General features: G+C 34.7%; 2 protein-coding genes across 2 annotated transcripts; both read right to left on the bottom strand.

Moving 5' to 3' along the window:
• Positions 1-2,373: 2,373 nt before the first annotated feature.
• LOC140973100 (uncharacterized) lies at positions 2,374-5,834 on the bottom strand. The gene is made up of 6 exons (XM_073435677.1): positions 5,202-5,834; positions 4,253-4,441; positions 3,866-4,105; positions 3,507-3,724; positions 3,171-3,425; positions 2,374-2,820 (listed from the first exon to the last, which is right to left on the bottom strand). The coding sequence occupies exons 1-6, from the start codon at positions 5,581-5,583 to the stop codon at positions 2,542-2,544; spliced, it is 1,563 nt and encodes a 520-aa protein (XP_073291778.1). The 5' UTR covers positions 5,584-5,834; the 3' UTR covers positions 2,374-2,541.
• A 2,786-nt stretch (positions 5,835-8,620) lies between these two features.
• LOC140973099 (ATP synthase subunit d, mitochondrial-like) lies at positions 8,621-12,864 on the bottom strand. Its single transcript, XM_073435676.1, has 5 exons — positions 12,654-12,864; positions 10,692-10,773; positions 9,753-9,817; positions 9,163-9,249; positions 8,621-9,028 (listed from the first exon to the last, which is right to left on the bottom strand). Exons 1-5 carry the CDS (start codon positions 12,822-12,824, stop codon positions 8,927-8,929), a joined length of 507 nt encoding a protein of 168 aa, XP_073291777.1. The 5' UTR covers positions 12,825-12,864; the 3' UTR covers positions 8,621-8,926.
• Between the last annotated feature and the right edge of the window lie 509 nt (positions 12,865-13,373).

The raw sequence follows: 13,373 nt of genomic DNA, 5'->3' as shown, positions 1-13,373 counted from the left end.
AGGTCGTTCCCATCGCCTCGTACTTAATGGTTAGGTCGGTTTTAGCTCAAGCTCACCTGTAATAGTTTAGGCATCAGTGTAGCCATCATAGGCTTCATTTGTGCTTTCTTTTCCAGGAAACCAGTAGAATCATAGTAGTCATAAACAATTCAAAATGTTCATAAAACTTGTATTTTCATCCACGTTAGGCTGAACAGAGACTTGGTTTTCCCTGAGAAGTAACACTTTGCTGGAATTGACTAAACTGTTTAGCTTGAAGCAATGCCTGAAGCATCTTTAGGAAAATTTACCTTCGCTTTCTTGCCTCTGATCCTCTGAGCTTCATTATCATAAGCTCTCACTGTTTTTTTCGGTAATATCACAAGTATCAAGCACAAATCAGAACCCTTTTCCTCGGATCACGGATTCAAGCAATGCTTGTACCCCACGGGCATTGCAGGATCCCGTAATAATCCTCCCTCTTTCTTTTCGAAGAATGTTTGGTATTATCATCATATTCAAGTTTCAACAGAGTCTACAGATTTCAAAACTTCAAGAGAAGAAAACTACGAAAAAATAAATCAGAAAGAAAATGTTCAAATAAATGATGTGTATATGTACAAGACAGATTTACATCTTATTTATAGCTTTCGAGCAACAACTAGAAACCAAACATAGAGATCGCTTCTTCTGCCATCCATTTTAAGGAGAAAAATGATTTCTAAAATTATTCTCAAATCTAGCCAAAAATTCATTAACGATTGATTAAAAAAAGATCTTGTGTCGAATCAGTAAATCAACTGCTAGAACTACCAAGTCCCATCACAAAACACTTTAATCACTTGCTATCATTAAGGATTTTAATCTGCATGATTGTAATATAACAGAATAGGAGATGACAAAAAATGATACTGGCTTGAACATTATCAACTATAATTGAGCGAATTTCTACGTATTTAACTTTATCCTTGGGACAAAACTAATGAACTAAAACTGAGTTAATATAAGTATATATTCTACCTTTCTTATCAAATGATAAAAAAGTGCACTAACCAATAAAGAAGCATCACAAAAAAATGTATCAAGATTGTCAAGCACAATAAAAGTACTTCAATTTATTTGTGTCATCAATTCCAAGCTCTCACGAAACATCAAAGGTAAAATAAATTATGTATGTAAACAAATGAAATGAAAAACAAAAAGGAAAAAAATATCACATTCATCATAATAGAATGCAAAACCTCTTTCGACAAATAAATGCCACAAAGAGGAAAAAACAAGGTGAAAATAACAAAAAAACGAATGTCACAAAGAAGAAAAAGAAAAGCATGGAAATTTTTTTTACAAAAAGTGATGCCACTGAGAAGAATGATAAAACAAGTGAAAAAAAATACAAAGGTAATACTAAAGATTGCAAGAATATAATAAACACATGAACCAAAAATAAATGCACAAAACTTCAATTTCTACCGACATAAATACAATTAAATGATAACTACTGAATTGATTAAATCCTATTAACCTTAACTTGGACAATGACTAAAATAACCTCATCAAACTATGTCAAAATGCAAAACAAATAAGAGGTCATAATAGTAAACTCACAAATTGAAACACACATTATTGACACCATTTGCTCAGACAAACGTGTTGCATGTTTAACATAATATATGAATATTATGTATGACATCAACATAATATATTTATATTTTTGAAGTGTTTGATATAAATGATGATTAATATTAAATAACAAATATCCAAAAACATTATATTTTTGCCACAAATCGTTTGACATTACACAGTGAAAATTTTAATTTGATTGTTGTAAAAGAAGTAATCATTTATTTAATTAATATTTAATCAAATACATTGAACTAAAAAATATTTTAGATAAATCCAAAATTATATCATGACTTCAAGCGGTTATTCTAAGGTGTTGGGCTGTTACAATACAAGAAACATAATGTACAATATAATTTTATTTTTAGCTCTAAAAGTGTTATCGATGGTGTGAGTATGTACCTGTAATTAAGGTGTGTAATTCCATTGACAAAAGCTATAGTTTCATGGATCATCTTATGCGTCAAACTAGACTTTCCCATATCATGAATGATGATGATTAGTGAATTCTTTCACCACACATTGGATAAGAAAAAATGTGTTCATTTTCGTTCTTGATAACATTTCGCCATTGTAACAAGCTGCTGAAGATGAGAAGTGAGAGCATCATGCATTACGAAACCAAGAAATCAAATAGTATAAACAGAAGGGCGTAACAGAGATGAACAGAAATGAAGTTTACAAGGTCTTCAATTTCTTTGCAAGATGATGTTTTAGTCATTCTTTACAGACTTACAGTCCATGTGATACTAAACTTTCCAGTTCGACAAATGGTTGGATTCGTAAATCGTAATCATAATTTTCTCATGTAATACTAAACTTCCCAGTTCGACAAATGTCTGTATGTATCGTATCCTATACTTGTCGTTAGCTCACTTCAATTACAATCAAGAAAACCAGAGTAGAAATCAAGAAAATCCGTGTTTTCCCGCACCAACATTTTTAAGCTAAACTAGAAACATTTTCGCTGTCAATTATTGTATCACTGAAAATCCCATCTGTGTTTTGATCCTCATCATGTATCCGACCTTGATCCACATCTCTGGAAAGAGGGCCTCGAGGAATCCCGAAAACTGTACTAAACATATGTTGATGACATTCATCACAGAAGTAGAAATATGTGAAATGGCCCTCGTATGGAAGTTTATGCAGCATGACATCAGGTAAAACTCGTTGCACAAAATCGCTCATTGATGGAGGGACAACTCGGTCTTCACCTCCCTACTTCAATAGGAATCCCAAGTGCAAGTAAATAAATATGATAAACAACCATCTAATTAGGTAATTGAAATCGATCATCGAAACTGCTTTTTCTCAAAAGGTCAAGCCCATAAGAAAATTGGTCAAAAATAATTAACACAACACACTCATGCATCAGGCGATAAAGTTATAGAAACAAGCACCCAAAACCAAATTATTTACATATATGGGACTTTGTGCACCAAAAGTTTTGAGCATCAACCTAATGTCATTGATATCTTCTTGAAATCATTTCATCGAAAAGGATCGAGATGATGGAAGGTCGGCCAACAATTGTTTTGTAATTTAACACAAGTAAATCGTTAACTAACCTGCCATATGTGGATGGGGCCAAGAAAACCATCAAATCTCTTTTCAGCAGAACCGTACATTGATTTAAGCCATACCAGAACCCCTTTGCCCTTGTGTTTGTTTTGTACTTTGAGGTCTCCAATGCTGAAACCCCAGTTTGAAACCTGTAAGATTGCTTCCTCAACAAATGGTTTCACATTTAACTGTCGAATTGATTCTTCAACATCCCTCAGCCAGAATTCTTGAAACATCTGTCTCTCTATCAAAGCTCTATCCTATAGATTTCACCAAACATATTAACTAAGAACATATAAAATTCTTCACTGGTTTTATGGCTTTTAGTTAAGATCACTCACCCTTTTCCCAAATGAGATTGAAAACCAGTTTTCCATCTGACCAATGTTTCCAGAAAGGAAACTTCTACGATAGAAGTATGGAAGTAATCTAGGAAATTTCTGGGCTAAATGGTACAACATTTTCTTCTTGGTTGTCCATTTCCCCCAGATTTTTCGTGCCTCTTCCTTGGTCAGTCTGGGTTCGTACGGATTAATCATCGGAGCAACCATGATAGCACCTTAAAAATTAACCAAAAATGTGTCAAAATGACTTGTAGAAGGCAAGAGTCACTCATTTGGTTTCCACCATAATCGAAGCTACAGTTATAACTTTCTTCGGCTCAAATAACAGAAAGACATCTATTAGTACATGAATTAACCTGCTATCCTATCAGGAATGTACCGAAGAGCAGCCCAAGCATGCATACTTCCTATAGAATACCCCACAATCCAAAACTTATCAGTAACATTCACAGCATAAGACAAGTGGAACATATCCAAAGCTGATGACTCGAGATTCCTATCGGGATGAGGATCACTTTCCCCAAAGCCAGGAAGATCGTAGGACACAAGCCGAATACCAAACTCTTGCAGTAAGGAACCTTTGATACCAGGAATTCCTAGTTTAAAAAAAACAGAGTCCACATAAAAAATTCAGTGAAACTTTTAGCATTCCTATTTTACTGCATATCAAAATTTCCTATTTTACTGCATATCAAACTATTCACCAGCCAAATAAAATATGGTTAATATAAAAAAAAATATACCTGCAAGTCGAGATGAAAGGAAAGAATGGGGAACAATCATTGAGTATCTAGCTTGATCAGAAGGAACACCTTGTTCCTGATGGGCTAAGCGTCTTCCATCTGGAAGCAGTATGAGGCTACCGCTAGTAGGGTGAATCTTCGTTTGTTTAACCAAAGGAGTTGTAGGGTGATTAGTATTCACAATTAAAGCTGCAGATCATGTTCATTCTATCAGTATCAATCTGAACGGGAAAAAAGATCTATTCTTTCATCACACACAGCAAATTCCATGTTCAACAACAAATTTAGGACAAAATTTTGCAAATTTGGGTCTAGTTTTTATCAACCACAATGCCCCAGTCAACTACACCCGTCCTGCCTTTTATTCAGAGGGAAACTACGGAAATCTAAAAATTTACAAGAGAAAATCGATAATCAAACAACAAGAAAGTCACATATTTCAAAAGAACTTTGAATAGGCTTCCCATAACTTTTTTCGTTTAATTGAATCCTGATACCAAGATCTTCCACATAGCTAGATACAACATCCAATTTAGGATCTTGGAACTAGAAGATCTTGAAAGTACAACACTTGCTATAATTAGACCAAGTCCTTCCATGTGTTTTGTGCATCCTACCCCCTAGTATCTTGCAAAAGGCCCGAATTTTAAAGAATCAATGCCAAGTTGACAAATGCATTTAGATATTCTCATCCTCCCAATTTGTCCACCATTCTTTCTTAACTTCACAGCCAAATAAGGCATGTTCAGGAACTACACAACTAGTGATGCCCGTTTAGAGTTCACACCAGCAATTCCTGGAAATTAAACAAGCTAGTTTCCATATTATTCAAACGTAGAACCAAATGTGTCGTAAAATCACTTTATAAGAATCTTAGTCCCATTCAAGAAACAGCATTCCACTAAAATCCGACAAAACAAGAGCAAATTCACACTGTACCAACAATCACCTGCAAGAGCAAGAGTCCAGACACAAGCGATCACGCTCCAAGCATGAAAAGGGTCACGATCCTCTGGCAGATACCGATTCAAAAATCTCAATTTCCCACAAATCTTGGCACATGGTCCCTCAAACTTTTTCATTATCAAAGAATCATCCCGCAACAAGCTCTGCTTCAATACATCTCTCACTCCCTTCCCAAACTCCAGACTCATCTCCGCCGCCCCTTTCGCGAACTCGGCCACCTGAAACCTCCAATCTCCAGCAACCGCTGCCGGAGTTCTTCCCTCCACTCCGGATGAGCTATAATTGTAACCATTTTGTCCAACACCCTCGTCAAGAACATTCGTAAATTCCGGTCTCCAGGCCGTTGACTCGTTAACCTCAGACATTAACAGAATACCACAAATGGGTCCCAAAAAAAATCCCACAGCGGCGTCACTTCCAAGCTTTCACACACTATATTGAAACCTTATGCTCGAATACGAGTACAATAGCTTCTGGCAACTATTCCGTTGTATATGTATTCATACATTTGTATGAAATGGACAGCCAAAGCTATCGACAATCAGACGCCGTTTTCTTGATTACTATATATTATGCAGTCTACAATATTTGCATGAGTTGTTTTTGTTTGCCATTAATGGACAGAGGTAGGGGTCCGAACTGCAATATTCATGGGGCAGTAGGTAGCTCGGTACCGAATCGAGGGCCAGAATTATGCCACATTGCCAATAGTAGCTCTGCGATTGTGGGGGTGGTGGGATTGATGACAGCGGTTGTGAAGACCAAAGAATTTGAAGAGCCACATTTGAAGAGCCACAAAGCCAAGCCTTTAAACCACATTTTCAAGCCATGAATTCAAGGAGGAATTTGAAGAGACATAACAACATGTTAATGGTGTTTAAGGCCATCAAGAAGGCCATAAACATGGATGTAATGGCCTTGAATGAGAGCTTTTTACCTCCCTTCCATGAGCCTATAAATACCATGCATGATGACCAAAAAGAAGGCACAAAACATTCACAACATTCTGAAAATTTCAGCAACTCATTCTTGTCCATTTTCGAAGCATCGCAGTAGCATAATTCTTGTCCGGTTCGACGCAGTCCAGCAGCTTTCGTGTTCGAATTTTAGTTGTCTTTCCCTCAAATCTTTGAAGATTATCATCAAGTAAGTGGGCTTTTGCTATATATATTTCTTTGTAAGTGGGTTTTTGTTATACTTTTACGTACACTTGCATTTCATGAGTGTACTACTTGATATATATATCGACATACTTGTTCTTCGTAAGTATGTCCACATTTGCTCAAAAAAAAAATTAAGTATGTTTCTTGAAATTCGATCGGCATGATATATTCGTTCCTATTTGTTATGAAAATCTTTGAACAATTTGTTGATTGATATTCGTTATAATATTTGAAAGCATGTTTGAAATCTTTGAAATGCACTGTAATGATTCGAATTAGAAATGGCAAGGAAATTCCGATATTTGATATGTTTTGTTTAAGGCCCTGATGCGGTGGGTTATAATAACCGTTCTTTTGGCCTCGCCCCTTAGAGGAGTAACATATAGGGGACTGATCAGTAAACCATGAAAAAGGAGATGATTTTCAGTGCTATGTTTGTATCTTGTTCATATTCGATTCAACATGCTTAAGATTGAGATTATAATAATGTATTCGTATAATTATAACCTTGATATTCGTTATGCCCGATCGGCCCCCATTTACTGAGTATTTCCCAAGTACTCACCCCTTACATTCCCACCTCCAGATAAGAACGAGAAACAAATCGAAGATAAAGAACAAGAATACTTTTGGGGATGGTGATGAAGTCAATCCAATTCAAGACCAGTCTTATCATTGTCTCTTAGTTATATTATCGTGTTATACGCTTGCGCATTTCGTTTTAATCGCATTGTAAAGACGATTATTGATTTATGTAATAGACTGGCTTTTGGCTATTTGATGTACTACGTGACTTGTTGTTATACGGTTTTAAATTGTTAAACAACGCCGATGACACGTCTCGATTTCGGGGCGTGACAGCGGTGGCGTCGTGGTGGGGTCCGCCATGCACGGGGGGCTAACGGCCGTTAACTTGTTGCGCCTTTTCCTCCCAAGAAATTGGGATGAAAATAGTATTGAAAAATTGGAAATAAATCTTTCATGCTTTACATTTAATGTTTGCTAACAAAATATAAAAAATAACTTATTTATTTCTACATTTTCATATATATTTCTCCATTTAAATATTATTATTATAATAATATTTAAATGGAGAAATATATATGAAAATAATATTTTAATTGACAAAAATCATTTATTACTCTTTGAAATTTAAAAATGGGAAAGAAAACCACAAAACAGATTAACGATTCAGTTTTTTTGGTCGCATTGATCTCATACAATGTACCAACTGGCAAAAACTTATGTGAGATGGTCTCACGGGTCGTATTTTGTGAGACAAATATTTTATTTGAGTCATCCATGAAAAATATTACTTTTTATTGTGAATATCGATAGGGTTGATCCGTCTCACATATAAAAATTCGTGAGACCGTCTCACAAAAGACCTACTCGTACCAACTACTTCGTTTTTGCAATATTACACTTCCGTTTTTAAACAACGTTTTTTTTAAATGATAAAAAAACCCTAAATGGAATTTATGTCTTTTTTAAAAATAAATAGCCCTCTCTATTTGTAAAAATGGATGCATCAACGCGATAAATATAATTTTATATATCTTTGAAAATGGATGCATCGTGAACACTTATATGAATGAGATATTTTTGGATCGTTTTTTATTATTATTTTTGGAGTGGCGAATGTTCATTTAAAAAAGTGGGTACTTGATGAATTTTTTGGGATTCTCAATTTAATGCTGTTGCCACACAAAATAAAGATGGGACATTATTATGCACCACTTGTAAATGTCAAATATAGAAATCAACCTTCCAGCAGCCCACAATTATTAAGCTCGGCACAAAATTAGAGTGCCAACAAATATGGTAATTTCTCCATTTATGAAGCTTTCGAATGGCATACAAAGCAAGTACTTGAAGCGATTAAAGTGTTCCACTGTCGAACACTAATTCTGGGAATTTGGCAATAAATCGACACTCAGCCGGCATTTAAAGTAATGATTGTGGATTATTTCACTTTCGATGTTCCACTTCGAAAAGTATGAACTGTAACGAAGCAAAAATGAAGAGTTGGCACTAAAAATATCTATTGTTTTGTCGCTGTACTAGGGAATTCCGCACTTAACTTGAAATAGTGGGATTTAGAGTTCAAGAAATCCATTGTCTGCCTGCCTCTTAAGGCCGAAATTATTTATCGAGTATTGACCGTTTTCATACGTTTTTGAGTATAATAAAACAATGGAGATTATTGGACTACAAGTATTCCCTTCAAACAAAAGAATTGTGCAAAAAGAAACTTATGCAGAACATTCAACGTGATTTGATACCCAAGACAAAAGTCGGAGAACGTGATAATACATATCATATATGAGTGCACGGTAGCCTCGAGTATTAAAATCATCTCTCCATGTATAACACATTTTGATGAAGCTGAAACAAGGTTTTCAAAAGGGTAGAGTATTCTTGTTAGTCTTCAGAATACTCTGGAGAAACGAAATGAGAAAACAAACCTGGTCTGCCCTTTATTTCAAAGTAGCATTTGTATTCACCTGAAAGTGGACTCAAGAAACACTACATGAAGTCGAAACTAATAGCCCCAATAGTCATTTCGAATTTCATCATCAAACTTCTTCTTGAGCTCAGGATGCTTTGCGAAGTATTCATCAGCAGTCATTGTACTAAGCTTCTTCTGTTTCATAATAAAAAGGTATGAGGAAACCACATATAAATAGTGTGTGCTTGTGTGTGTGAAGGAGAGAGAAAGATGATAAGACAGGATTCACCAAAAAAGAAAAAAAGATGCGAGAAACACAACTACTTCACCTTTAACTGTTGGACTTCCTGGATTTCTTTTTCTAATCTTTCAGACTCCTTCAATGATTTCTCCTCGGCCTCTTTCAGCTCTACCAACTGTAACTCAAGATAATCCACATATAAAATGCTTTCACTTTCCAAACTTAATCTAGGAAACAAGTTCATACTGGATCGGAATTTGGACCTACCTCAGGATACAAAAAATTGTCATAAACATGATACTTATTCTGGAGTGTGAAATAAATTTATTAAAGGGAACACCTTTTAGACACTACATAATCTTCAGTATTTAACTATTTCCACATGCTGTAATAAAAGAACATTGTAAAGATGATGATCTGGAATATACAAGAAAAGCTCTGGAATTGGATTACGAGATGATTCCAATATTTGTTATGGGTTGTTCAGTTTGCAGTTTCTGGAAATATTCAAGAATCAAGGAGCAATAGTTCCAGAGCAGGCGCAACTATATTTCTTAAATATATACCAGGATTATGCATTGAATAGTATATACTGTTTACAGAAAGGTAGAAGGTTCGGATATTTCTATATTTCTAGAAAGAGGCACAGATATAGATACGACTCCTGGTCCTTCTCACCAGTGCATCAAACTTAGGCTTGTATTGAGGAGTGACATTGTCAACATACTGTGGGATTTTGATTTCTGCACAATAAGAAAGCGGTAACACAAATTAGTTGAGCCAAATTCCACATTGCCGGGGAACTTTTCAACAACACTTACGAAAGCCAACCAAGAATAGCATCTTTATTATTTAACAAACGAGAGAAACTTCTTAAAACATTACGAGTGCCATAAGATGAAATTTAGATATGATAATAGACTGGAGGCGTTAATCATGTTTCATAGGTTTCATGTCTTAATCTCTATTCATTATTCCTTTAAGGCTTTGGAACTGGGGGCTAAAATAAGTATGCTTATTTTAGAATGGAACTTGGTCTTTACTACTAAAACTATCGAAGCTCTAATACAGACTTTAAGACACATGACATGTAAGTTCTTGCAAGATTCAGCCTTCTCCTATTCTTCTTATCATCACTTAGATCAAATAATATCAAACATATTTCCAATTTTTATCACTAGCTATCAGCTGCTTTGTTAATCAAGTAAAAAGTAAAGACATGATAATCTGATAACCAGTCTCTAAAGATTACTGAACAGTGAATCACTATAAAATTCAATTTGTTGAAGATCCCAATGCTACTAAGAAAAACGACAAAAGACTGAATCAATTGCAGTCTAGGAGAAAATAGCCTTCTACAGATTTGAAATACAAATAAACTATTGGTCAATGTATGGGCCAAACAGCAGCTCCTCGTTACACCAAACAACAAAATGGTTTAAATACACAAATGCAAACAGCAACCCCACGTTACACCAGACAACTAAATGGTTTAAATACACAAATGCAAAAAATAATTGGCAACTTCACCATTTATAGATCAAATACTCCATAAAAAAATTAACACAAAACAGGAAGTACATGAAATGAAAACTAACAGATACATATTATGTGTACCATCATAAGCTTGCTTGTACATATCAACCAAGCGAGAGCCAATGCCTTTCCTGTAATACTCCCAGTCTATAGGCTCTGGTTCCTGAAAAGTTGAGAATTGAAAGTAAAATCAAATCTAATTTATGTGTGAGCATTACAAGGCAGAAACAGATAATACTCACCCCATCTCACATGTATAGACTTATTTTTTTCTCACACTGATCGAGAAAATCAATGGAAAAACGAAGTTTATAAACCAACTTCCTATTTTTCTTTAATTTATTAAAAAATGGATGCACATTTTCCGAGACTTTTGCAATAGGGATATATTAGTAAAAAAACAACAAAATATGCTAATAAATGTAGAAACTGAACTGTATATTTAAGACAACCGAAAAAAGAAAAGAATCCTATATAGTTCGGACGGAGGGAGTAGTTGACATGGGACATAGTACATCAGATTGTAAAAAGATCAGATAAATTACAGACAATTATAACAGTTGTCATACAAAAACACCTTTGCTCAGTTGAAGTAGGACTGAACTGCTTCTTAAAAAAAAAAGTAGGACCCATTACAAAGCGACGAAATCATAACGCCATAATTTTTATAGTCTCTAGATCCAATATATTTAGAAAAAACATAGCAGTAACGAAGTTCGAGAACAAAAAACACAAAATGATGATACCAAATGGTGTGTGGATCAATGGACAACTAAGGCCAGATATTCAATGAAAAGGCACATTACACTTTCTTTATTTATTTTACGGAGTAGAGTTTTTAAAAAAAACAAAGGAATCAACAAACTAAAGATTTCAATTTTTATCAAGGAAACAATTCTTTCACGCATGTGCATGGAACATGAGCATAACAAGGTTTAAGCAAAGACAAGCCAGGATAGCTGAGGGCTGGAGGCAACAACCGTTCCATACAATTATTTAGAAAAACGATGCAAACAAGCCAATGAGGAGAAAAGAAAGCTTATGTTTCACTTTTACATCAGCGAGAAGGAAAACATTCATTTCAATTGTCACTACACCAGATCCCTTGGCCAAAAATGTCAACAAGTTTCACATCGTAAGATCAACATACAGCCGTGTCACATATTTCTTATTCTTGAAGAACGTCGCTAAATTGCAATTTGAAATTCCAGATAAGTAATGAGGTTGATTTCAATAACACTTTTTCCAATGCCATGCATTATTCAACTTCCTTTCCATCAAATGAAAAACATACTGAACAGCTAAGTAAAGCTCCCGTTTCTACGGTGACTTCAGTGGATGCAATCAATGAAAAAGGGCTAGCAACTAGCCACGTATAAAAAATATATGCCATGTGCCACAGCATAGTAGGCTTCGTATATCATATTTAACACGAAGAAACACACTTTTTTATCCTTTTACCTATTGTCGATCTAAAGTCCGAAATCACAAAGATCATAAAAACAATCATTTACCATACACGAGCTTTGATCTGGAAGCGAAATTTCAAGATTAAAAATGACTTAGATCAAAACAATTACACTCTCCTGGATTTCAGTGCCAGTTGTAGAAGCCAGCAATCCCAGGAGATGAGACCTCACTCTTGTTCCACCACATAACCCAGCCCCAATGCTTGGGGTAGGAATAAAATTAAATTCTGTATATGAATAAAGTTTCTGCGGCGCCGTGAAACAAACACAATCACTCAACAGATAAACGTCCATTTTTTCACTCATTTCCTTTCACATTCTACCCAGATCATCTCAGTTTTACAATTGTAAAGAAACCAAATCTCCAAAGACAAGACAAAGAAAATCATAAATCGAATCAGAACCACTTGCCGCATCAAACATAAAAACCCAACAAGAGAACAGATAAAAAGAACTCCCTTTACACAAACAAAACCCATGTGACACAAAACAAATTTACAGAGACCAAAAACGCGCAAATAAATCTTAGGCACATTACAAACATGAGACGAGGGAAAATGAATCAAGAATCGACCTGGCTGAACTTGGTCTGGAGCTGGGAGTTGACCTCGTCAAAGGCACGTCGGAGGGTGGCGAACTCCTTGCGAGCTTCGTCGAATACCATAAGCTTGGCCATCCCCTCCCAGTCGATGTTCTTGCCCGCTTTAAAAGCCACATCCACCACCTTCTTCCCCGCTCCGCCCATTTTTCTGTTACCGATTCTGATTCACAACTGTTTGAAACAGAGGGGGGTTGTGTCCCCAATGTACGGTCTGCCCGGGCCAAAATTGTAATTTCATCTTCCATTTCATTTGATTTTTTATTATTATAAAATATAATTGTTTTTTATTAAATAAAAAAAATCATATTGATATAATAATAATAATAATAATAATATATCATATAAAATAAATAATTGATAATTATAGCAATAGTGTTAGAATTTTTAAAATTAATAAAATGTACAATAACGATAATAAAAAATAATATTGCCAAAATTAGGATGAACAAAATTTTGGTTGAAACTTAAAGGATCGACATAATCGATTTGATTTTAAACTTAAGTTTGATTAATCTAATTTTGGGAAATCAAATTGAATTAAAATCGATTATTACAGTTTTACTCGAATTAATCAAATGTTTGTAAAAATAAATTAAAAATAGTGTTTTATTAAAAAAAAATCTAATTAATATTCGCAAAAAATTTTCCGAATTTTTATAAGAAGTGGATTATTTCAATTTGTATAAAAGAAAA

Source organism: Primulina huaijiensis, chromosome 3, assembly GCF_012295235.1.
Source record: "Primulina huaijiensis isolate GDHJ02 chromosome 3, ASM1229523v2, whole genome shotgun sequence".
In the NCBI taxonomy this organism is placed as follows: Eukaryota; Viridiplantae; Streptophyta; class Magnoliopsida; order Lamiales; family Gesneriaceae; genus Primulina; species Primulina huaijiensis.
This window is presented reverse-complemented; position numbering and strand designations above follow the sequence as displayed.